Here is a 24,166-nt window from a genome sequence, read left to right on the forward strand (position 1 = left end):
TAATCACCTGTTCTCTTGTCTTCCTGGACCATTCTCTTGACCTCACCATGTTTGTAACCACACCAGTAAATGTCTAGAAGGAGCTGAGTATCACAGTCATTTTAAAGCTGCCTAATTGGTGCTTATTAGGCTTTTTTGCTGCTCCCTGATATCCACAGGTGTTTTCAATACCTGATTGAAAACACTCCATTGAACCTCTGTTCTTCAGAGTGGTAGTCTTTAAGGGGTTGAATAATTATGTCAATGAAGAATTCACAAAAGAAACATTTACTACTGTATTAAGAAAACTAATTGATGTCATTTTAGTTGCATATGGTTCTTTAAGAAGTCCTTGTAGGATTTCATTCTGAATACAATTACAAATGTACACTAAATTCCCTAAAACCATTTACAGCATTGGGGGTTGAATAATTTTGAACACAACTGTATATGAAAATGAGAAATTGCCTTAAATTAAAATAGTATACAAGTTAAAGTTATTTCAAAAAAGTAATTAAAAACTAAAATAACTGTAAATTAAAATTGTAAGATATGTTTGCATTTTAGGGGTTTTAAACATGTGTTTTTTAATGTGCTGTATAACATCAAATTCACTTAAAACAACATACTTTGTTTTTAATACAAAATTAAAATGATGGTACCATGAAGTGCAGATTTTACAACGTAGTGTGTGCATGCACATGATCAGAGTGGCACCAGCCTAATTTTGAGCCAGGAAAAACCCTGAAAACATTACAAATACATTATGCACATTTGGGCTGATTACCAACAAAACACAGACATATGACTTGGATGTCCGGCATCTTTTAGCACTGAGACCACGCCATCTATCAGTATCAAAGGGTCTCCAAATCCAGGGATATATCCACTGTTTATATAACATTCTGTACTGAAATGCAGTGAGCAAATAAATGCACCTAAACTTCCATCAGCCGAATGAAGCGTGGGTGTGCTTTTCTGGGAGAATTGTCCAAAAAAGGGACCAAGAATCCTTGTTAAGCAACAGAAAATAAAAGAAATTCAGTCTGACGGGACCAAAGAACTGTTCACAATCATAAAACAGACCCGCGTTATCTTTCATCTTTACACAATTTAAACTAGCTGAGTTCTCTTGGTGGGTAATGCCGATGCCTGGAAATAAATATATTTGTTTTTTTGGTACATATCAAACTAAATCAAACTAAAATCTAAATGTCTAGGTTGTGTGTTGGCGCTCGTGCCATTTTAAATAGTCTGTAACTGTTAGATGTACAAGTTTTGATATAGGGTTCATTCGACGTATCCATGCGTTGGGCTGATTCACAGCTCAAAGACTTTCATGTTTCATATATAACTACATATCTTTGAATTCCCTATATGATGAGCTATGGTATAAAAGCATAGCATGCATCATACTATGTCCATAACGCAGGTTCAGGTATTAAATGCAAACTGACCATACTGTCAGAGCTATGCAAATGAGGCGCCATGAGAAACAAAGGAACTTTCTCTGGCCCACTAAGTTCATGGCATTGGCCCGCAGACCATCTGCGAGGCAGGGCAGGTATGCATTTAAAACACCATCACCGATCCACTTCGGAGGCTTTTGGAATAAGGAATGGGAAGGGAAAAGAAAGAGGAAGCCGAGGACAATCCAACGGACACCCCAGCTCAAGGCTCCCCTCTTGGCAGTGCCTCGCGTCAATGACCCCTCTCTCTCTCTCTCTCTCGCCCTCTCTTTCATTCTCACTCTCTCTGTGCTTCCTAGCGCATTTGTGTTTCATGTCTTATGTAATTGTTTGTGTTTATGAGATCGTCATTTTGTTTACCATGTAGAGTAGAGGTTAATAAAAAAAACAAAGGCATTTTTGATGGGTTTTCTGTGCTCACGCTCACAAACTGGTCACTTAAACTATGTTTCGATCTATGCTACCTCTGCTCTTAATTTTGTTTTGGTAAAGTCACGTTACTTATGGTCATGAGATAACGTTAGTGTATAAAATCATTGATATATTTGCTAGACGAATACATAGAGGATTTTTATCACTATACTGTCAAAAACTCTCTGCTTCCCAAATACCAACACTTTGTTTTCTCATTATCCCCATTGCCCTGATATACCATGGCAATTCTGTACCAGAGTGCAACGCAGTAGACAAATACATAACAGAAGCAAAAAATGGCTTCTACATTCATATTTGCAAACCAGTCAAAAAGCAGGCTAAATGACCATGGAATCAAAACTGGGAATCAATATGAATCGCTAAGCGGAATCACTAAAATTCTATTGATGACGCAATAGGAGTGTAGCCCAATAGAATAGAAGCACAATGTCAGATTACAAGAGAAAGTATTAAAACGTAGACAATCGCACGAATAACGTGTGTTGGAAAAAACTTTATTAAGTGAATATATAAATGTTATCGAAAATTCTACACTTACATTTATGCTTTTGGCAGACGCTTTTATCCAATGCGACTTATTTTGCATTAACCTATACATTTATACTTAGGTATGTGCAATCCCCTGGGATCGAACCCACAACCTTGCGTTGTTATCAATGCTCTTACCACTGAGCTACAGAAAAGCTACTAATTAAATGATTAGGGTACTTGCACGCATATTTTATTAACACGTTTTTGATAACAGGATGTGAATGACCTATTTTGGTCAAATAATAATTGTAATTGTTTTTCATCCTAATTGGTTTTAGTTCAATTTGAATGAAACATTTAAACATAACTGCACTTCTTCATGTTTGTTTTTGTGCAGAGTGGGTTATTTGGCAGGATGTCTAGTCCAGGCACTCAATGCAAGACAGCCAGAGCTACTCATTTCAAAGCAAGACATTCTTTGTGTCCAGATTGCTGGCCTGTGCCATGACTTGGGTGAGAGAAAAATACTTTGATTAGGTTTCCCTTCTGTACAACAAAACATCTGTGATTCATGCATATTTCAGCTCTTTTGTTATTCTTACAGCCTTTCTACAGCATTTTTGAGTTATGCTGAGAAGTTTAGTTAATGAAAATGAATTCACCTAAAAATATTTTTTTAAATAAACACCTGATCTGTTTCCAAACATTACTAGCCTTATCACTCTGCAGGAAACTTTTGCTCCAGCAGTGTCTGATAGCCCTGCCTCCCTTCCGCTACATAAGTGAAACTGTGACCGTTGAGTGTGTGAAGTTTCCACAGTTCCACACTTCATATTTTCGGTTAAAAAAGTGGATCATCCAGGTCCTTAAAGTGCATTTCTTTATTGAGAATCTTCAATGGGAAAGAATATTCACACTGTTTATACTACAAAATGATTTAGAATAGTGTATAAGTGCGCGATTTGGGACCTACCTCACGTCTGTAAATCGTTCTTTTTCTGTGGACTATATTTGCAGTTTCTGTTGCACTCTGGCTTTCGGATGTGGCGGCATTTAACTGTAATTCATTAAAAACTGAGCATAAGAATTACATGATATACTGTCCCAGCCCTAGTTTTGTTTCCATGCTATACAAATAAATGGGTATCGATGTTGATCAGTTAATCGTAATTAATTTTAGAAAATGTTGCGATTAATAAGTTAAACTTTTTTTACTCAATTGACAGCAGTAGGAAAAATTTATAACACTGCTAGTGGTTTTTGAAAGCAACAGTCTTACGTATTGTGCCTTTAAGACAATAGTGGAGTCTACACCACAGTCATAAATGATAACAATACAATGGAACAGTATTGTTGAGATTGAGTTTAAATGACTATGGCAATGCGAATAGTCCTTTAGCCTGTCTGAGGGTCAACTTCTTTTTTTTTTTATGAAAAAAGTGAGCCATTTTAGTAAGTTTTTGTTTGGTCCTATTTTAATGAAGCTTTTCAAATCACCAAATTCTACCATCACGATGAAAAAAAACAGTGACTGAATCTTAGATTTCTCATGATTTAAATGAATGAATCTGCTTTCCCATATAAAGTATGAGTTTGTGTTGAGAGATTTTGTGAATTACAATCCCAATGCAAATATTTATCTGTTGTTCAGGTCATGGTCCATTCTCTCATATGTACGATGGCATGTTCATCCCTAAAATTCGGCCTGGAGAGAAATGGAAGGTAAGTGTTGAAATCTTCACAAATTGACATCTCGCACAGACAGATGCCAACTCTGTCATGCACTGGTGTAAATCAACATGAGCTCGCAACTTGCTTGACGCCATCCAAAGCTACATATAACCGCTAAATTTGTAGAAGCACAAGACTCTGGATGAGATCATGAAAAAACTTTTCAGACCAAATTTTTATTTATACACTATATATAAGTTTGCTTACAGGGCTCGATATTAACACTTGTCCGCTTGTCCGGGACAAGTGAATGTTTGGTATGGGCAAGTGAGAGAGACTTTTACTTGCCCGACCGGACAAGTAATTTGGGAAAAAAACAACAGTGCCACATAGATGTAGAATAATATGAATAGGTGCATTAGACAGAGCTGCGTGGTTGTGCTTGGATTTAACTGTATTTGTTGGAGAAACAGTGCAGCTTTCAATTTGCAGGCTGTAGTCGGAGATATTCTGTTTACTTGATTTTGGTGCTATAAGTAATATTTCTGTTTTGCTAGAGTTTAAAAGGAGGAAATTACTAGTCATCCAATGTTTTATGTCCTCGATGCACTCTGCCAGTTTGGATAGCTTAAAGGAATCATCTGGTCTTGATGAGATATATAGCTGAGTATCATCTACATAACAGTGGAAGCTAATTCCATGTTTTCTAATAATGTTGCCGAGGGGCAGCATGTATATGGAGAAAAGCAAGGGTCCTAAAACCGATCCCTGATGTAATCCGTAATTTACTTGCGTAAGATTTGATGATTTCCCATTTAAATGGACGTATTGATATCGGTCTGTTAAGTAAGATCTGAACCATTGCAGTGCCTGTCCCTGAATACCGATATAACTGTGTAAGCGATCTAGTAGTATTTTATGGTCTACAGTATCGAAAGCAGCACTAAGGTCAAGCAGAACTAAGAGTGAGATGTTACCTTTATCTGAAGCAATAAGGAGGTCATTTGTAATTCTAGCGAGCACAGTTTCAGTGCTATGATGCGGTTTAAAGCCAGACTGAAACTTTTCGTGTATGTCATTATTTTGTAGGAAAGTGCACAACTGAGTGGACACTACTTTTTCTAGTATTTTAGACAAGTACGGGAGATTTGAAATCGGTCTATAGCTTCCAATTTCGTTGGGGTCTAAGTTTGTTTTTAGATACGAGGCTTAATTACAGCCAGTTTAAAGTGTCCTGGGACATGTCCTGGATTAATTGACGAGTTAATAATGTTATAAATGGGCTCAATTGCAACTGGAAGTAGCTCTTTTAATAAGGTAGTTGGAATGGGGTCTAATAAGCATGTTGTCGGTTTGGATGTTGCAATAAGTTTAATTAAATCTTCCTGACTTATAGGAGAAAAACAATGTAGCTTTCCTTTTTGGGTGATGGTCGATACTAATTCTTCAGACACACTTGGAGATTTGGTTTTAGCTCTGTTGTCTCATATTTTTTCGATTTTCTCTGCAAAAAAATTCATGAATTCATTGTAACCAAGTTGCGGTGGAATGGCCAGGTCAGGTGAAGCCTGTTTGTTTATTAATTTGTTTGTCAATTGATAATTTGTTTGTTTTTGGTTAAATAAAAACCTTGGATTGTTTTTGTTATTTTCTATGAGGTTACGGAGGTGCTTGGCTTTTGCTGCTTTGAGTGCCTTTTGGTAGCAGTTTGCACTCTCTTTCCATGCAATTTTAAAGACCTCTAATTGGGTTTGTTTCCATTTGCGCTCCAGTTCACGGGTTTCTCTTTTTAGGGCGCGAGTGGTGCTATTGTACCATGGTGCTATGGTCTTTTCATTAATCTTTTTTGGTTTCATAGGTGCGACCGCTTCTAAGGTATTAGAGAAAATAGTGCCCATGTTGCTGGTCATGTCGTCGAGCTTCAGGAAATATTAATTTTAAAAAAGCTTCCCAATGGAAACATCGACAAGACTAAGGTTGTTTGCACCTTGTGCAATGCGGAATTGGTTTAAAAAAAACACTTTCTCTCAACAGGTAGTGGTCTAGCTTTAGTTGAAACCAGTAACTTTGTATTGAGATCTAATGTATTATGGCTCCTGTATGACATATCGCTTGTTGCTCCCTAACTCTTTGTAAGTCGCTTTGGATAAAAGCGTCTGCTAAATGACTAAATGTAAATGTACTGTAGGAGCTCTTCCAGTCTCAAGTACCACCTAAACGCAAATCATCCCTTAGCTAATGCGGAAGTAAACACAAGTTCATTTTCCATCCATCCATTTTATACCGCTTATCCGAACTACCTCGGGTCACGGGGAGCCTGCGCCTATCTCAGGAGTCACAAGTTCATTTTATTGAACATAATTTAATTTTCATCACCAATTATCATAGTAGAACAGCTTTCTCAAGCAGTTTGTGATGCATTTTGGAAACAGGAGATGAGCCCCTGGTCTAATGCGCCACCTGGCTTTAGACACCCGTTCTCAAAGACTTACTTTTAGTCATTATTTGGGTAGCACACATATTCTGAATGCCTTCGGCAGAATTCAAATGAGCCATTTTAATCTAGATTAATCTAGATTAATCTTGGAATTAATCTAGATTAATCTAGATTAAAAAAATTAATCTATGCCCACCACTAAAAAAAATAGTCCAAACTTTCCTTAGATGGTTGTTTGGTTGTGTCTTCCTCCACGTTTAACAACATGGGTGTGTTGCTAGCAGTTTATTGAGTAACGTATTACAAAAGTAATGATATTGTCACAGTTTTAGTCTGTTTTGGTTTTGTATTGTGTTATGTAATCGTACAGCTGTATTAGTCTTTTATAAATGTGATCAAACTAAATACTCTACAGATATTTGAAAGGTGTGATACTATTCTGTAAGCACTCAAGATTATTATGAGATTTGCAGAAACTGGCATATTAAAGCGGCCGTATATCAGACAGAGGAGCACTGGCCCTCCCAGTTTTTTTCTCCACATTTATAGTAACTTACCAGTTAAGTTTTATCAATGTACATTGTGTAGAGAATAATTTGGAATAATTCCATATATTTTAATTGGGGCTATCAACGTTTACGTGTTAACTCATGCAATTAATTTCTTTTAAATTATTTAACGGCATGAACGCAACATCCGTTTTTTCTTTCAACATTGTCTACTTTTACATTGTATAATCATGCGCTTATTCATATAAAGGCTTATACACTATTCAAGTTGGTTTTATTGACATGTAGAGTATAGATTGACAGCTTCTGGCTGTGGAACACGACTCAACGCATCTGGTGAACACGTTGGCTAAGGCTGTGTCGGAATCTGTCAGACAGCACACCAGTATTAAGTTCTCTTTCATGCTTGAATGAACAAAAACACAAGACTGTGCCAGAAAGAACATTTTGTCAATTATTGGATATGCTTCTAAGCTTACTGTTCTTGGTTTCAGCGTGTTGGTTTTGTATCATTCTTCTTCGACAACGGCTAACTGCACACTTTCTGTGAGTGTATTGACCCCTAGACGACTAGTGCACTTTTTTTTTGCGCATGTGCTATTGTACGCGGCATTTCAGCGCAGTCTCAAAAAATGGGCTGCAGGTGGACGGGGTGTGCGGACGACCACAACTCAACTCAACTTTATTTATATAGTGCTTTTTACAATTTTCATTGTTACAAAGCAGCTGTACATGAGATGCATTGTATACAAGAAAAACAACTAAAGGCATATACCTGTAAAAACAAGAAAATGGTGAAAACAACATAAGACAGACATACAAATGCTCCACACACACAACATGCATACATACTTGCACACATTGACATAGGCGCACACACGCAAACACACTCGCACACACGCAAAGTGAAAGCACACATTTGAGAGAAAGGAGAGAGAAACACAGGTCAAATATTAAACGGACTATAAATTCTTATATGCAATATTAATTGTGTCTAAATTCTAAAGCAGCCCCCCCGGCCAGGCAAATAGTGCAAAACAATATGCAAACGGTGGCGAGGAACCCTAAACTCCAATCAAGAAAAAAAAACTCCGGAGAACCCAGGCCCAACCAGGGGATTCCAGTTCACCACTGGCAAAAGCTGCTGCCTCTGCACAAGCTCAACAGTGCTTGCACAACAAGGCTAAATAAAAAAGAAATAAACTTACTAAGGTAAATTATAGATTTTAAGGTTATCATTAACAATCTAATAGCATTTGAAGTGTTGAAGGAAAATCGTTTCAAGTTGCCGCGTCCTTTATCTAGCTCTATCATCTCTTGTCAGGTCACCGCTTCCCATTCTCAGCTCTCCATCAGGTCTGGGCATGAACTGCATCCTGCGGTAACCTTGGAACAAAGAGACAAGACTGGCTGAGAGTAGAGTACTGTTCTGCAATCTTTGATGCAACAAGTACATAATTTGTTGTTGGATGTGTTCTTGTTTCCGGTTGATCTAAATAATGCAGCCTAGATCCTCTGAGGATTAATATTATGAAAGTGTAGTGTATGCAAGATTGAAAAGATGCGTCTTTAGTCTAGATTTAAACTGACGGAGTGTGTCTGCCTCCCGGACAGTGCAGGGAAGAATATTCCAAAGTTTAGGCACTAGATAAGAAAAGGATCTACCACCTGCACTTGATTTTGAAATTCTAGGTATTACCAACTGACAGGACGCCTAAGAGCGTAATGCACGTGGAGGATTGTGATACAATAGAAGTTCATTCAAATACTGCGGAGCTAGACCATGTCGGGCTTTATAGGTAATAAGATCTTCAAGTTAATGCGATGCTTTATTGGTAAACAGTGCAAGGTTAACAGAACCGGGGTTATATGCTCATTCTTTTTTGTACGTGTAAGAACTTGAGCTGCCGCGTTTTGAACCAGTTGCAGTTTTTGTAATAGACCTGCAGGGCAACCATCAAAAAGTGCATTACAGTAATCTAGTCTTAATGTCATGAATGCATGAATTAATTTCTCTGCATCTGACAGTGACAGCATATGACGTAGTTTAGATATATTAAGGTTGAAAAATGCAATTTTTCAGGTGTTGGCAACATGGCTCTCAAATGACAGATTACTATCGAATACAACGCCAAGATTCTTAGCTGACGATGAGGATTTTATGGAGCATCCGTCAATAGTTAAGCAGTATTCTTGGTTGTTACGTATGGCGGTTTTCAGTCCAGTAAGTAACACTTCTGTTTTGTCAGAGTTCAGTAGTAAAAAATTGTTACTCACCCAGTTTTTTTAATTAACTATGCATTCCTTTATTCGATGGAACTGCTGTGTTTTCATGAGGCTTCGAGGAAATATAAAGATGAGTATCATTAGCATAACAGTGAAAGCTAATTCCGTGTCGCTTTATTATATCTCCTAGAGGTAGCATGTATAATGCGAAGAGCAGAGGCCCTAAGACGGAGCTTGCGATTTGCAAGACACCTTGTTTATTGCTACAAATTGAAAACAGTCAGATAAATAAGACTTAAACCATTTCAATGCCATTCCGTTAATGCCAACGTAATTTTCGAGTCTATGCAGGAGTATGCTGTGGTCAATGGTGTCAAACGCAGCGCTAAGGTCTAGCAGCACCAATAACGAAATACAGCCACGGTCAGAAGCTAAACGCAGATCATTTGTAACTCTGATCAAAGCAGTCTCTGTACTGTGACATGCTCGAAATCCAGACTGGAATTCTTCATTAAGGTCATTCCTTTGGAGGAAGGAGCATAACTGAGTTGAAACTACTTTTTCAAGAACTTCAGATATAAAAGGTAAATTCGATATAGGCCTGTAATTCCCTAGTTCTCTTGGGTCGGGTTTGGGTTTTTTGACAAGAGGCCTTATCACAGCCACCTTACATGCTTTAGGCACATGTCCTAATGTCAGAGATGAGTTAATAATACTAAGAAGAGGATCCAGAATTTCCGGGAGCATTTCTTTCAGTAGTTTTGTAGGTATAGGGTCTAGCACTCATGTAGTTGAATTGGATGATCTAATGATTTTAGAGAGTTCATCGTGAGCTACTGTAGAAAATATTTGCAATTCCTCCTTTGGGGTGCTGTAGTTAGTTTGTTCAACCGGTTTCCCTTCTGGTTGCATTGTTATAATTTTTTCTCTAATATCTTAGATTTTTCTAGTGAAGTAGTTCATAAATTCATCACTGTTATGCTGATAATCAGAATCTGAAGTCGACGATGACTTACTTTTTTAATTAATTTAGCCACGGTGTTAAATAAAAACCTAGGGTTTTGATGGTTTTCTTCTATTAGTGATGAAAAGTAGGCGGATCTAGACGTTTTTATGGCAGTCCTGTATTTTCGAGAACTATCCTTCCATGCTATACGAAAAACCTCTAAATGAGTTTTCTTAAAGTTCCGCTCCATTTTACGGGACGCTTTCTTTATAGCCTGAGTGTGTTCATTATACAACGGTGTTGGGCTGCCATTTTTAATCTTTTTTAAACGCAGAAGAGCAACTGTGTCTAATGTTTCCGAGAAGGTAGAGTTAAAATTTTCAATAGAAATGTCAAGATCGTCATCGTTTTTAGTCATGCTAGATATTTGAGACAATTCTGGCAGATTTTCGAGAAAGGCATCTTTGGTAGTTGAAGTTATCGTTCTACCATATTTGTAACAAGGAGTTTGATTTGCAGCCGTAGGCCAGTGAAGCAAATATAATATCAGATAATGATCCGAAATGTCTTCACTCTGCTGAACGATTTTAACATCGTCCACATTTATACCATAAGATAGTATTAAATCTAAAGTATGATTACGAAGGTGAGTGGGCCCTGACACAAGTTGACTAACGCCCATGGAGTTAAGAGTGTCTTTGAAAGCCATTCCCAAAGCATCTGTATCATTATCTGCATGGATGTTAAAGTCACCAACGACAAGTACTCTATCTGCGGCCAGTACTAGTTCTGATAAGAACCCGCCAAATTCTTTAATAAAATCTGTGTGGTGCCCTGGAGGCCTATATACAATAGCTAGAATAAATTAAAAAAATGTTTTGTCCTTAGTATTAGCTGTTGATACGTGAAGTACCATGACTTCAAAAGAATTGTATTTAAAATTAGACTTCTGAGAGGTGATAAAATAATTATTGTGAAGTGCAGCGACACCTCCCCCTCTACCTTTTAGACGAGGCTCGTGTTTATAGTAATAATCTTGGGGAACGGATTCATTTAGAGTAATATAATCACCTGGCTTTAGCCATGTTTCTGTCAAACAGAGCATGTCTATTTTATGATCGGTTATCATATCGTTAACAAAGAGTGCTTTATTTGAGAGAGATCTAACATTAAGCAATCTGAGTCGTAACCGTTGATTATCTGTATTTTTTTCATGTTTGATTTGTTTAACATTTATTAAATTACTTTCAAGAGGTTTACGCATTATCTTATGTTTGCTAATCCGGGGGACAGACACAGTCTCTATTTTATGTTGTTTGTGAGAAGGGATTATTACATGTTGTATATTTTGTGTATTCTGTAACGTGAGACGGCAAGCAGACAGTTGGTTAAGCCATTCTGTCTCCTTCCTGACCTGGGCCCCAGGTAGTTAGCCTTTAGCATTGTTAAGACTGTGTGCCAAATTTCTAGAGAGAAGGGAAACCCCATCCCAGGAGGGATGGGGACCATCTCGTTTCAACAGGTCAGGTCTGCCCTCAAAACTCTTCCAGTTATTTATAAAATCTATATTATTCTGCAGGCACCACACAGACAACCAGCCATTTAGTGATGATAATCTGCTATAAATCTCATCACCACGGTAAGCAGTGAGGGGGCCAGAGAATATTACAGTGTCTGACATCATGCTTGCGAGCTCACACACCTCTTTAATATTATCTTTAGTGATCTCTGATTGACGGAGTCAAACATCATTTGTGCCTGCGTGAATAACAATCTTACTGAATTTACGATTAGCCTTAGCCAGCACATTTAAATTTGACTTGATGTCAGGCACTCTGGCTCCCCGGTAAACATTTGACTATGGTGGCTGGTGCCTCTATGTTAAAGTTCCGGACAATAGAATCACCGATCACTAGGGCACTTTCTGCAGGTTTCTCAGTCCGTGCGTCACTGAGCAGGGTAAACCTGTTCGAGACTTTAATCGGAACGGTTGAGTGATGTTTTGTCTTGCGACTATGCCGTCTCACGGTCACAAAGTTTGAGCTGTGTGCGCTAACATTGGTCGCATCCAAAGTTTTTTCTACGGTCCTAACACTCTTACTATCCTCAAATAAAGATTGGATGCAAGACTCTAATTCTGAGATCTTCTCCGTCAGCCTAACTTCTTGCCTACATTTATCGCATGTAAAACCCTCGCCGCTGACAGAGAAGGCTAAGCTAAACATATGATATGAGGTGCAAGTAACAACAATAGGAATAGAAGCCATGACTCACCGGGTATGAAGTGCATTCCTAATTTACTATGGTTGCTTGATGAGTCTTAGTATGTACGCTTAAAAAGAGAAACAGTTAGCACACAAGACAAATATGGGGAGATGATATTCCACAGTGTAAACAGAAGGCAATCTTTCTGTTCTGTTCTGATATGGCAAGTTTATCATGTGCATAGTGTGTGGACTCTTGATCATCCCTTATATGTTTTGTGATCGCGGAACGGGATAACTCCGGCGCTGCAGACTTGGAGCTCTGTCATCTCACGAAATATTGTATAAAAAAACTTTGCATGCCGTAGTTTACACTGGCGGGAAATGTGCATTGATACTCCTTCATTCTACATGTTATGTGGTTTACTTTGATAGGTGAACTGTCTTTCCGCGTCCCAGCGTGACATCCGACAGATTTTCCTAGATCGCATTACATATGTCTAGTCAGTAACAATGACGGGTGAAAACACGCAGGTTTTGAAAATAGTACAAAGTATATCATTATCTAATGAAGGGAAATGGGGATTTACAAATTGCCCTCATTGTAATCCGCCAAAATGACGGACGGCCTTCAGATTTTTCCCTCATTGGTAAAAAAATCTGTCAATGACAGAGAATTTTCTGTTAACGTGACCTCTGGTACACAAACGTACAGGAATATCTGGACCACGGCCAATCAGAAGGGGGTCCGCCTTCACCATCTCTGATTGCTTTAGACCACGATAAGGGCCTCATGTTTGCTGTTGTTGAATCACAGGGAGACTTTCAGAGTTGCAGAGACTTTTTTTCTCCCTCGAACGGCTGGTCGCACCTGTGCAAACTGATTATTTTTTAGTCGCACAATTGAAAAATAAGGTAGCATTTGCACTCTAGAGCCCTGATGCACTCTACTGAATTTTTACTCGCAAGAGCTCCTGTAACCACAACAAATTCCTTTTAATTGTTTGTCGTGCGTGCACAATAAAGCTTATTCTGATTCTGATATGCAATAATATGTGACTTACGGTTTGTCAAACATGTTGTTAAAAACTGCTTGTAGTCTTAAGTTTTTATGTTTTCTCAACAGCACGAGATGGCCTCAGTTCAGATGTTTGACCACCTTGTAATGGTAAATGGTCTTCAAGAGGTGATGGTACAGCACGGCATGACTCTACCCGATGATCTTATTTTCATTAAAGAGCAGATTGCCGGACCCCTGGATACCTCTATATTGGACACTACGGTATGTATATGTGGCTTTTGCAATCGTGGCCTAATGGTTAGAGAGTCCGAGTCGTGACCAGAAGGTTTGCCGGTTCGATCCTCAGGGCTGCGGCGGGTAACGATTGAGGTGCCCTTGAGCAAGGCACCTTACCCCTACTTGCTCCCCAGGCGCTGCAGTGATACCTGCCCACTGCTCCGGGTGAACGTGTGTTAACGTGTGTTCCCTACTCACTGGATGGGTTAAAAGCAGAGGTCACATTTCGGGTATGGGTCACCATACCTGACAAATAGGTCACTTTCACATTGTTACCGACAAGTCCTCATTAGATTTTCTGTCGATGAGACGGGGCATTCTACATAGTAAATTATGCATAAATTTAAGTGATAAAACTAAAAATATTTTTCAATTAAATTGTAAATGTAGGTTCGGAAGGAGTCTGAAGATGGTCCTGCCAATCGTTTTCCTACCTTACTCTTATGACTGCTCTTAAGTTCTGACATCCCTCTACCACCCGACTCCTAATACCACATGATATAAATTACTTGTTTCATTCAGTAGTCAGTGGTGCCACCTCAGGCTGACTGTATGGTATGAGCTCATCCTAAGACAGCATGATAAATTTGTTAACATTACTAGTTTTTTTGGTTAAGACTGAATGAGCAAGTCAATTTTGAGATCCTTGGGAAGTCAGATACCTTTTCTGATATAACCATCTTAATTTGCTTATATGTTACAGCTGTTTGGTTTTCCTATTTTAAAATTATTCAATATACATTACATTCTTTAATTAAAGTTTGGTAGGTAAAGCTAACCCAATAACAACACTTTCATCAAAAGTGTATTAAAGGGCTGCTAATCCAGGTGTTTTGTGCAATGTAAAAATAGTCAGTGGTATCCCCAGAATGTCTCTTTAAAATTTCAGCTCAAAATAAACTAAATATCTTTCATAACAATATGTTGAACATTGCCATTTGTGGCTGCAATAGAATTCGCGCCGTTTTTGTGTCTCTCTTTAAATGCAAATGAGATTTTGCTCCCCTCCCCGTATACAAGGTAGAGCACTTGCACATATTCTTTGGATGACATCAAGAAAAGCAATTTGGCGGAAAGCGCAATTACATCTGCAAAGCCTTGGCCAACCAAAACCATAAACTAACTGCAATAAAAATCACCTTAATGCCTATATTCATAAATACAAATTAAATGGAAAAGGCAAAAACATAGATAGAACAACATATGCTGACCATTTGCTGTACGAAATGTTGGCCATTGATCATGTGTATGCATATTACTAACAGAGATAAATACCTGTATAGGCATTAACATTACTTTTATATGAAAGACAGGTATGTAAAGATCAGCAAACAGGTGTTATTACATTGTGAGTAGCAATTTCTGCGTAACCTCATTCTCTTACAAATGCGAACTCTGTTTCTATCTATCGAACTCACAGAGAAAGACACTGCTACAACTTTCTTTGATTTTAATGAATAAGCTTTACAGAAATTGTCGGTCACAAGTCTTCTGAACTGATGGACGCGTTGCGTTAACCACTAACGTTACAACATAACACCTGTCTTTTGACCATGTCTCAGGTTTAGCCGCGAATACGCTAAACACAATAATGTAGAAAGGCAATTTAAAAACGATTTGTAATTCTTTCTACTTCCGGAGATGAAGCTTGATCGCGAACAGCTGGTACTGATCCACTCTTGAGAATATTTTTTCTGGTGAAACCCATGCTACACTCACGGGCCACCTGGTCCCGGAGCTTAGATTTTTCAACCTTTCCGGCTACCGGGAGCGGTACCGTCCTTTGAATGCCCCGGCGGAGACCTTTCCAATGAGTCCTGGCTCGTTTCTCAAAGTCTTTCTGGACCAGAGATACGGACCTATGAATGTTGGTTTGTCGATCCAAAAAAGTTAATTCCTCCCAAACGGCAAGTCATCATCACCCAACCCGGGCTCATCGGAAAGGTCTCCTCCCTGCCTCCTCTTGTGTTACATTTTACATCCAAAAGCAGCACACATTTGTTGTTTCTTAGACTGGTTAGTGGCTACATCTGCTCTTGCCTGAAAATGGCGGACAACCATGTCTGGTGGAAGGTGGACAACATAAACAATGTGACATCAGATTGATAGGGGATTGCCAACAGCCTGTTTTGTGTCACTGTTTTGGTTTAAAGGAGATAACAAAAAGAAGAATAGATGGATTTTTATAATTACAGGGTGTTCCTGCACACATGCTGGTGACTCAATTTCTGGTAGATAAAGATTTAAAAGTACATTTTCTGGGATAGCGGCCCTTTAAAATAATCATTAGAAGAACAATGACAAGCATTGAAGTGCTTACCCTAAATAAAAAATTCCTATTGTTGAGAAAGTGTTGTTACCATGTTTCAGTTTCTTTGAATCCCCTCCTTTTGAAATGCTTAGATTTCTTCATAGTGTATGATAACATGATGTCTGTAAGACTGTATTGTATCGTTAGTAGGTATTTAACAATATCAAAATCACACTGTGCATTGTACAAGGTACAATGTTTATTGCAATATTTAAAATGAAAAATTATGACTTGGAAACGTGCCATAAGCATCCTTTTTTTCTATATACTCTTATAATAACTGATGCTTAGAGGTATTTGTTATAGTAGGGTATTCAATGAGGAACCGTATTATTTAAACCCTGTTCTTCACCAGATTTGTAAGAATTATCATGAGCTTTGATCACAATTATAAGTAATATATTCTCCACCACCCTTTGTAAGGGAAACAAATATCAACCCAAATTGGGATGAATTTAATTGATTATGATCAATTATACTTATCTGTATCAAATTCATGATTTGGGGAAATCACTTAGCATTACGAGCAGAATGTACATGCTTAGGGACTCTGGATTATGAGCATTAACTACAAACAATGTCACGTGTGAAATAAAACAGCACTTTATTACCTAGACTACACGTATACTAATCTAACATTCACACACATACAGTTTAGAAGGTTCAAGTTGAAGCAGAGAGAAGAACAAAGCATCGATTTATGGCAGTATTTGAAATTCAGAATCTCAAAAGCCTGAACAAAACATCAGTTTTTTTCTTGTAAAGCACCTTTGTTAATCGGATTAATTATGCTCTATGCATCCATTAACAGGACTAAGTTTGATACTCTCCTGTCTTGCCCATCAAAAGAAAGAAAGTGTCCTGATCCAGTTTGTTGAGGCTCCAGTTGATCTTGGCTGGATGTGATCAGAGAGAACCAGTTTAATGCAGAGTATATGGATATACATTCCATGTATATGGAAAGACGAGGCTCCAGCTTGGCACAAATTTAGGGTTCCAGGTGAAGTATTTTTCTAGTCCATCCTTAAGAGATAGTTCTACCCTTGTAGATGTGGCACAGACAGAACCCAATCAAAACAAAAAAAAGCAAAACACAAGAAGAGTGTGGAGAGGAAGAACCGAATCTAACGGAAGAGAGAGACTCTGGTCTTTTTTATGCTACAAGGATGTCACATTTTAAAGATATGACTGACCCAATCAGGAGTTGGCACCTTTGGAGGGAAAGTTAATTGTCTTTTTCTTCCACATGGTGTTTTGCATGTGGAAACTGATTGGATGTTCACTAGAAAACTTCTAAAAGTTTGATAAAACTAAAACACAACTAACGTTAAGATAATAATATAATATATATAATCTTGGTAAAATTAGTTCCTACAAATCTAATTATTCTAGTAGTTATATACACATTTATCAATTTTTTTTGGATTGTTTAAAACAGACATAACAACAAGAACATCAAAACATGGAAAGGTTACAAATGAATATACAGCGGGGAAAATAAGTATTTGATACATCAGCATTTTTATCAGTAAGGGGATTTCTAAGTGGGCTATTGACAAAAAATTTCCACCAGATGTATCCATCAAGCCAAATATTGAATTCATACAAGAAATCAGAACATTTAAGTATACAAGTTCAGTCATAATAAATAAAGTGAAATGACGCAGGGAATAAGTATTGAACACATGAAGGTAACAAGGTGAAAAATGCCAGGATATCACCTGAAATCTGTCAGTATTGAGAGAGAAACCCTGCCCCATATCAGTACTGATATCAGCTGCTTTAGTCCTAATTGGTGGCCTATAAAGGCTTCTCATTACCTAGGAGGCACACAGGAAAGACTTCATGATGGGTAAAATCAAAGAACTCTGTGTAGATCTTCGTAATCTTATCCTTGAAAAGCATTTTGATGGGAATGGTTATAGGTGCATTTCCAGAATGCTGAATGTTCCTGTGAGCACTGTGGTGGCCTTTATCCTGAAATGGAAAGAGCATCAGTTCACCTTAACTGGCCACGATCAGGTGCTCCACGTAAGATCCCTGTCCGAGGAGTCCAAAAAATAATCAGGAGAGTTCTCCAAGAGCCAAGAACTACTCGGGCAGAACTTCAGGAAGACCTTGCATCAGCAGGTACTGTTGTTTCAAAGAAAACTATAAGCAATGCACTGAACCGCCATGGCATCCATGCATGCTCCCCACGCAAGACTCCATTGCTGAACAAAAAGCATGTTGAGGCTCGGTTAAAGTTTAGGAAAGAGCATTTGGAGAAGCCTGTGAATTATTGGGAGACTATAGTCTATAGACTATAGTCTATAGACTATAGTATACTTTCATGATGAGTCGGATGAAAGCAAAATTGAACTTTCTGGCAGTCAATCTACACACCTACTCAAGCTGCCGGTCACGATGCTTACGCAGAAGCGCATCTCGACGTCTCCGGATGTCAAAGATGGGTTCATGACAATTCACCCGAGCGACACTTACTTTCATGTCTCGATTCTCGAGTAGAGGTAGGGCATGTCGGTACATGGAGACCTTTTTCTCGGGAAGACATGTCGACAGACATCTTCCTGCAGGGTTGAGGGTGCATTGTGCAACTGGCACGCAGTGTCGGGGCGAGGACGGGGCCCCGCCTGTGCTGGCATATCAGTGCCTAGAGTTGTACATGCGCTGGTCCGGTAGACAGCAGCCCCCTCATCCCCCCGCCCATAAGGGGGCGCGAGACCCGTGAGGAGGAGCCCGCGTCCACGTGGCCTGCTGGAGCTGCAGAGGCGCGTACAAAGTGTTTGTAGCGTCCGCTCATCACTACTCGGTGGTTTTAAAGTCCCTAGGGCAGCACAGCCTGATTAGTAGATCCCTTAGTGGCGCCTGACGGCAGATCCGCCTCGATCGCGCTCCGTATCCCCGTGGCGTGCCTCCCAGGCCCTTCGAGCCCCCAGAGAGGCCGCTCTTCCTCATCACGATTAAGACGCTTCTCCTGTTGGCACTCATCTCCAAAAGGGTAGGGGATTTAATCATTTTCATGTCCCCTGATTGCCTAGAGCTAGGGTCCGGTAAGTCTCAAGCTATACTGAGACCCCGACCTGGCCACGTGCCCAAAGTTCCCACCACCAGGTGGTGAACTTGCAGGCACTCCCTATCAGGGAGCAAGACCCAACCCCACTCGTGTTGTTTCCAGCACGCCAGCTGCGCCTCTACTTGGAGCACATGCAGAGCTTAAGAGCTCTGATCAGCTCTTTGTCTGTTTCGGAGGGCAGCAGGGAGGACTGTCTCCAAACAGAGACTGGCGCACCAGATTGTGGACGCAGTCACGACGGCGTCCCAATCCCAGTTGCCCGTGCCCACGTGGGCCCCGGCCAGGGATGCCTCTCTGGCAGACATCGGCAGAGCTGCGGGTTGGGCTACGCCAAAACACTATTGCTACTCCGCGTTAACAGGTATCAGCCCGCATCCTGCATGGCCACGTGTAGGACTGGCAGCCGGCTGGGCGTATGTCTGCGAAAGCACCTTCCCACCCTCCCAGTAGGTTGGATTAGTGTGCTACATAGCCTCCCCTCTTTCCCACCCCACGTGGTAAAGAACAGGCATTCCATCCATCAGTAAGCAAACACCCCTTGTTGGCTTGAGAGGCTCTCAGGCTCCTCAGAACACAAGGTGAATGAATGAATTACCCCGGCTTCCTTTTATACCGGACATCTGGAGGCGGAGCCCGGCATGCAAATTTAATTCGCCAATTTCATTGGCCTTTTCTAAAAGTAGTCAGAGTTGATAGGTTCTGAAGGCAAACCCCATCTTTCGGTTCGACACAACGTCTCGTTCCCTCCATTAGGGAACTGAGGTTACAGACGTAACAAAGACGTTCATCCTCCTACATACCGTTCTGTCGTAAAATACTCCTATCTTAATGGTTTGGTGTGGGTTGCTATGGTCACCAGACCATGTGCCTAGGTGTTAGTTGCAGATTGGGGGAAAAACCCCTCACTACTATCTTGCTGAAATAAGTGCATCAGATGGACTTTTACTATGGTAACATCTATGATATTTTTTAACTTTCTTTATCTTAGGCCCTGAAGACCTATCGTTTCATACAGTGTTGTGATCACGATAATAATGAGACAATTTTGCTATTGTGATAACACAATATCTTAAATAAGGGGCCCATTTCAGAAAGAAGGTGTAGTGAGAACGGAGTATATAAACCCTGAAATTAGGGAAACTCATTTTTTTCTGTTCAGAATGTGAGGTATGTGAAATCCGCGAAAGCGGGGTAACTCAAGCCCGTTTCTAAAGGAGAGTTAACTTTCAGTCACAGTCGGGAACCATTGTAACTTAAACTGTGAATCTAACCTGGTCGGGAGCAGGTTTTGTTTGGCAAAACAGAGTTTATTTCAATATCCTCCCCCTTTTAAAGCGAAAGTGGTGTACCCAATTCATTCTTTCATTACTACAGTAATTCATGGCACACATTATGATCACACAGACACCATCTCGGTGACTTATATGTCATATGTGCTTTTATAGAGGATTCATGAAGAGGCTGCATTAATTCATTGGGATGTAACTTTATTTCAGGAAAGTAATTTAGGACCTGAAGGGAATTTTGTCATTTCCCTTTGCATTTTTATTAAAACTGTACCCTTTTTTCTTTATAGTCAATTATATACATATAAAAATATATCTCATCCATCCTTACATCAATAACATCAGCCACGTCACATGTATTACATCAGAGAAATGACTTAATAAAGTGTATAAGTAAAGTTTATGAATAATAAAATGAATAAATACAGACATACATGCATAAATTAAGCGATGAAGGTAATAAACAAGTCATTTTAACGTGCAGACATTCCAACGGATTTCCGCTCACAGCAGGGTTCGAACCAGCGATCAGTCTAACTTTGCACAAGAGTCTAATGCCCTACAGATGCCTCAAATCAGCTGTTCTAAAACCAAAAACTCAGTTTCTATTCTTCTAATTAAACCAACTCTGAGTTCAAGGTTTAACCTAGAGTTGGTTGAACCTCCTTATTGACACGGGCCCCTGGTATAGCCAAATCTTAAACACCAGAGCTCACAGCAGTAAACAGAGGCTTACGAAAAAGAAAGTGAGTGTCCATTATGGTAAATTATTTGCATGGCATTTATAAACTATAAATGCAAATATTTATGTATGAATCTTGCGCAGTGTTAGGAGACTATTAGGTGTATACAGGATTGAAATTCTCTATATTTTTAAGTAAATCTCCAACCCTGATCTGAATGTACTTTTTGTAACGTTCAACCTTTTTTGTTTGAACACTGCAGTGGCCATATAAGGGCAGGTCGAAGGAGAAATCATTCCTGTATGAGATTGTGGCTAATAAAAGGAATGGCATTGACGTGGACAAATGGGATTATTTTGCCCGGTAAGATTAGTTGCTACCAACTAAAAATACAATTTGATCAATTACCAATATCTTGGCATATTCATAATTAAGTGAAATGCTTGATGCGCTTGTGCTCTTATTTACAGAGACTGCTACCATCTCGGCATTCAAAACAACTTCGACTATCAACGTTTTCTCAAGTTTGCACGAGTGTGTGAAGTAAGAGGAAAGAAACACATATGTACCAGAGACAAGGTATGTTTGCATTTCTTATGTTGAGATATTGTTAAGGTACCATGATTTGAACAATGGCACTTGTGCACACGTTCTCCAGTGGTGTTTTTGGGGGACACTAATGTCATCGTCATGGCAACAGTTTGTGATCAGACAAATTATATGATAGTTTTTATTATTTTTTAATTTAGCTTAACTTTTTTGAGCAGAGTTGAACCGCTTGATCTTTTTTGCATCATGATCTTAACTAGTCATTCACACTGCACAAACAGTGTTATAATGGCCACTATTGGATCAGCACTGCTTTTTTAAATGCATCACTTTTGATGCAAACAGTCTACATCTGTTTGTTATTAGTTATAGACTGATTTCACTCTGTTGCCTTTTTGAAGTTGAAAGTGAGGCAGAGACCACATCTGCCATAGGGAGATAACATGTGGTATACCTACACTGTCTTACCAGTGGGGAGATCTCGTGTGAGTAGAGGAGGGGTGCGCAGAAGCGGTGAAGTCCACCGAGGGGAGTTCAAAGGTTCAACAGCAGGGGAACCAAAAGTGAGGAAACGTTAGACGGGACAACCCAAGGGGGGGGAGTCTCTACGTGAGGAGCACTAGCTCAGGTATAGAGGTTTGTCTCGTGAGGGAGACTCTACATTTACTGTGCTTGGCATACGGGCCGCTCCGCCCGCCTCATAAACCAGAGAGATGATTAGTGATGGATGGGATGCTTGAACTTCGCCTGGTGGGGGAAGTAGGGATGCTGGATAGTGCACTGACTCACCCAATGAAGGGAAGAAGGCGCTTTGCAGGCATACGCCAATCCGTCCGCCGGTCTTACATGCTGGTACCTGGCATAATGCGGGCTGACACCGGCTCTACCTGAAGGTTGTAGAATCGCGCAAAGTTTTAGGCGTTGCCAAACCCTCAGCTCTGCAAATGTCTGCCAGAGAGGTGCCCTGAGCCAGTGCCCACGAGGAGGCTACACACCAGGTGGAGTGAGCTTTCACTTCCAGTGGGCATGGGAGATCTTGGGACAGGTACGCCAGAGTGATGTCGTCCACGATCCAGTGTGCCAACTTCTTCCCTTCGGCTCGAACGGGGCCCTTCCCAGGCCCATGAGAACCACATTGAGGTCCCAAGAGGGTCCAGGAGCCAGACGTCTCTGTGTGAAGCTGTCATTTGAGTTTTTATTAGTTTTAGTCATGTTCATACTCTATTTAGTCTAGTCAAGTTTCAGTTGACTAAAAGTCTGAGCATTTTAGTGTAATTAGTGTAATTAGTAATTAGTCTTACTATTTTAGTCTAGTTTTAGTCATTGAAAATTGTATTTCAGTCCATTTTTAGTAATGCAATTCTATTTAACCCAGTCAGTGTTGTATAAGTACCTAGTAATATAGACAAAACCCAAATTTTATTTTAGCCAAACCTATTTCAAACAAGGTTATCTTATGATATTGTTACCTTATAGACTCAGTATACATCCATTCCAGACATGGAAGATGCTCTGATTTGAATTTACAGCCTTCAGTAGGGGGGGAATCTCTAGACACGACACGATGCGATTCGATTACAATTCAGATGGCTGCAATGCGATGATAAAACGATTCTCGATGCATCTTTTTCCTATACAATACTTTTTCTTTAGTCAATACTTTAGTCAAATACTTTTGACTATTTAAAGAAAGTATTCATCATAACCCAGAAGGAGTTTACTTCCAATATTTACATTTACATTTACATTTAGTCATTTAGCAGACGCTTTTATCCAAAGCGACTTACAGTGCACTTATTACAGGGACAATCCCCCTGGAGCAACATGGAGTAAAGTGTCTTGCTCAAGTACACACTGGTGGTGGCTGCTGGGATCGAACCAATATCCTTTATTAATAACACAAATGGAACTGATTTTACCAGTCAACTGGAAGGTTACATTTCCCAGCATTGCAGAGAACCAACATGAAAAGATTGACTTCCCTCAGTGCCCTGTAGAAGCCTGCAGAATGCAGTAAATAAATGCAGACTTTTTTGCACATAGCACTGGAGCTAGAGAGGTTTAAAGTTTGGTAGCACAGGCCAAACAGTAGGAGCACAAGTATAAATTGTTGGTTGTCATCATTAAAAAAAATGATGCAAGTGCAGTTCATCATGAATAGGCAGGTAACTGACAAAAGACATTCATGGTACATACAGATGGATAAATTATGGCCATATAATTAAACTTCAATAACTATATTAAACTGTAGAAGAGTTCTTGGAGAATATAGTGTTATAGGTTTTTTTGTTTCTCAATTTACTACAAGGGCACTACAATTTTCAATGGCAAATACTGTAGTTCACTTAAGTATTTTTGTCTGAGTGTTTAATTTAACAGGACATTTATTTTGACGGGTCTTTGGGAAGATGCTTTTTCTGTTAGCCGATAGCTTCACTCAAACAGTAAACACTCGTAAAATAAACTCTCAGAGCAATTCTGGAAATGATGTTCATTTGTTCATAAACTCATTCAGTGCAGACGCTGTTAAATCCTCCACCTTCACAGTATATTACCTTCACAGTATATTAAACTGTGCACATAATTCACTCCGACACGCAGAACAGCCTGATCACAT

General features: G+C 39.5%; 1 protein-coding gene across 2 annotated transcripts in view; it reads left to right on the top strand.

Annotated features, from left to right (window-relative positions):
- Positions 1–24,166, top strand: part of samhd1 (SAM domain and HD domain 1) — a 60,735-nt gene that overhangs the window by 16,500 nt on the left and 20,069 nt on the right. For both annotated transcript variants that reach the window (XM_056733735.1, XM_056733736.1), the window contains exons 5-9: positions 2,752–2,867; positions 4,006–4,076; positions 13,474–13,629; positions 21,263–21,363; positions 21,471–21,579. In XM_056733735.1, the coding sequence (XP_056589713.1) occupies positions 2,752–2,867; positions 4,006–4,076; positions 13,474–13,629; positions 21,263–21,363; positions 21,471–21,579 (553 nt within the window). The remainder of the gene's footprint in view (positions 1–2,751; positions 2,868–4,005; positions 4,077–13,473; positions 13,630–21,262; positions 21,364–21,470; positions 21,580–24,166) is intronic.

The sequence above is a fragment of the Triplophysa dalaica genome, chromosome 20 (assembly GCF_015846415.1).
Source record: "Triplophysa dalaica isolate WHDGS20190420 chromosome 20, ASM1584641v1, whole genome shotgun sequence".
Lineage (NCBI taxonomy): Eukaryota > Metazoa > Chordata > Actinopteri > Cypriniformes > Nemacheilidae > Triplophysa > Triplophysa dalaica.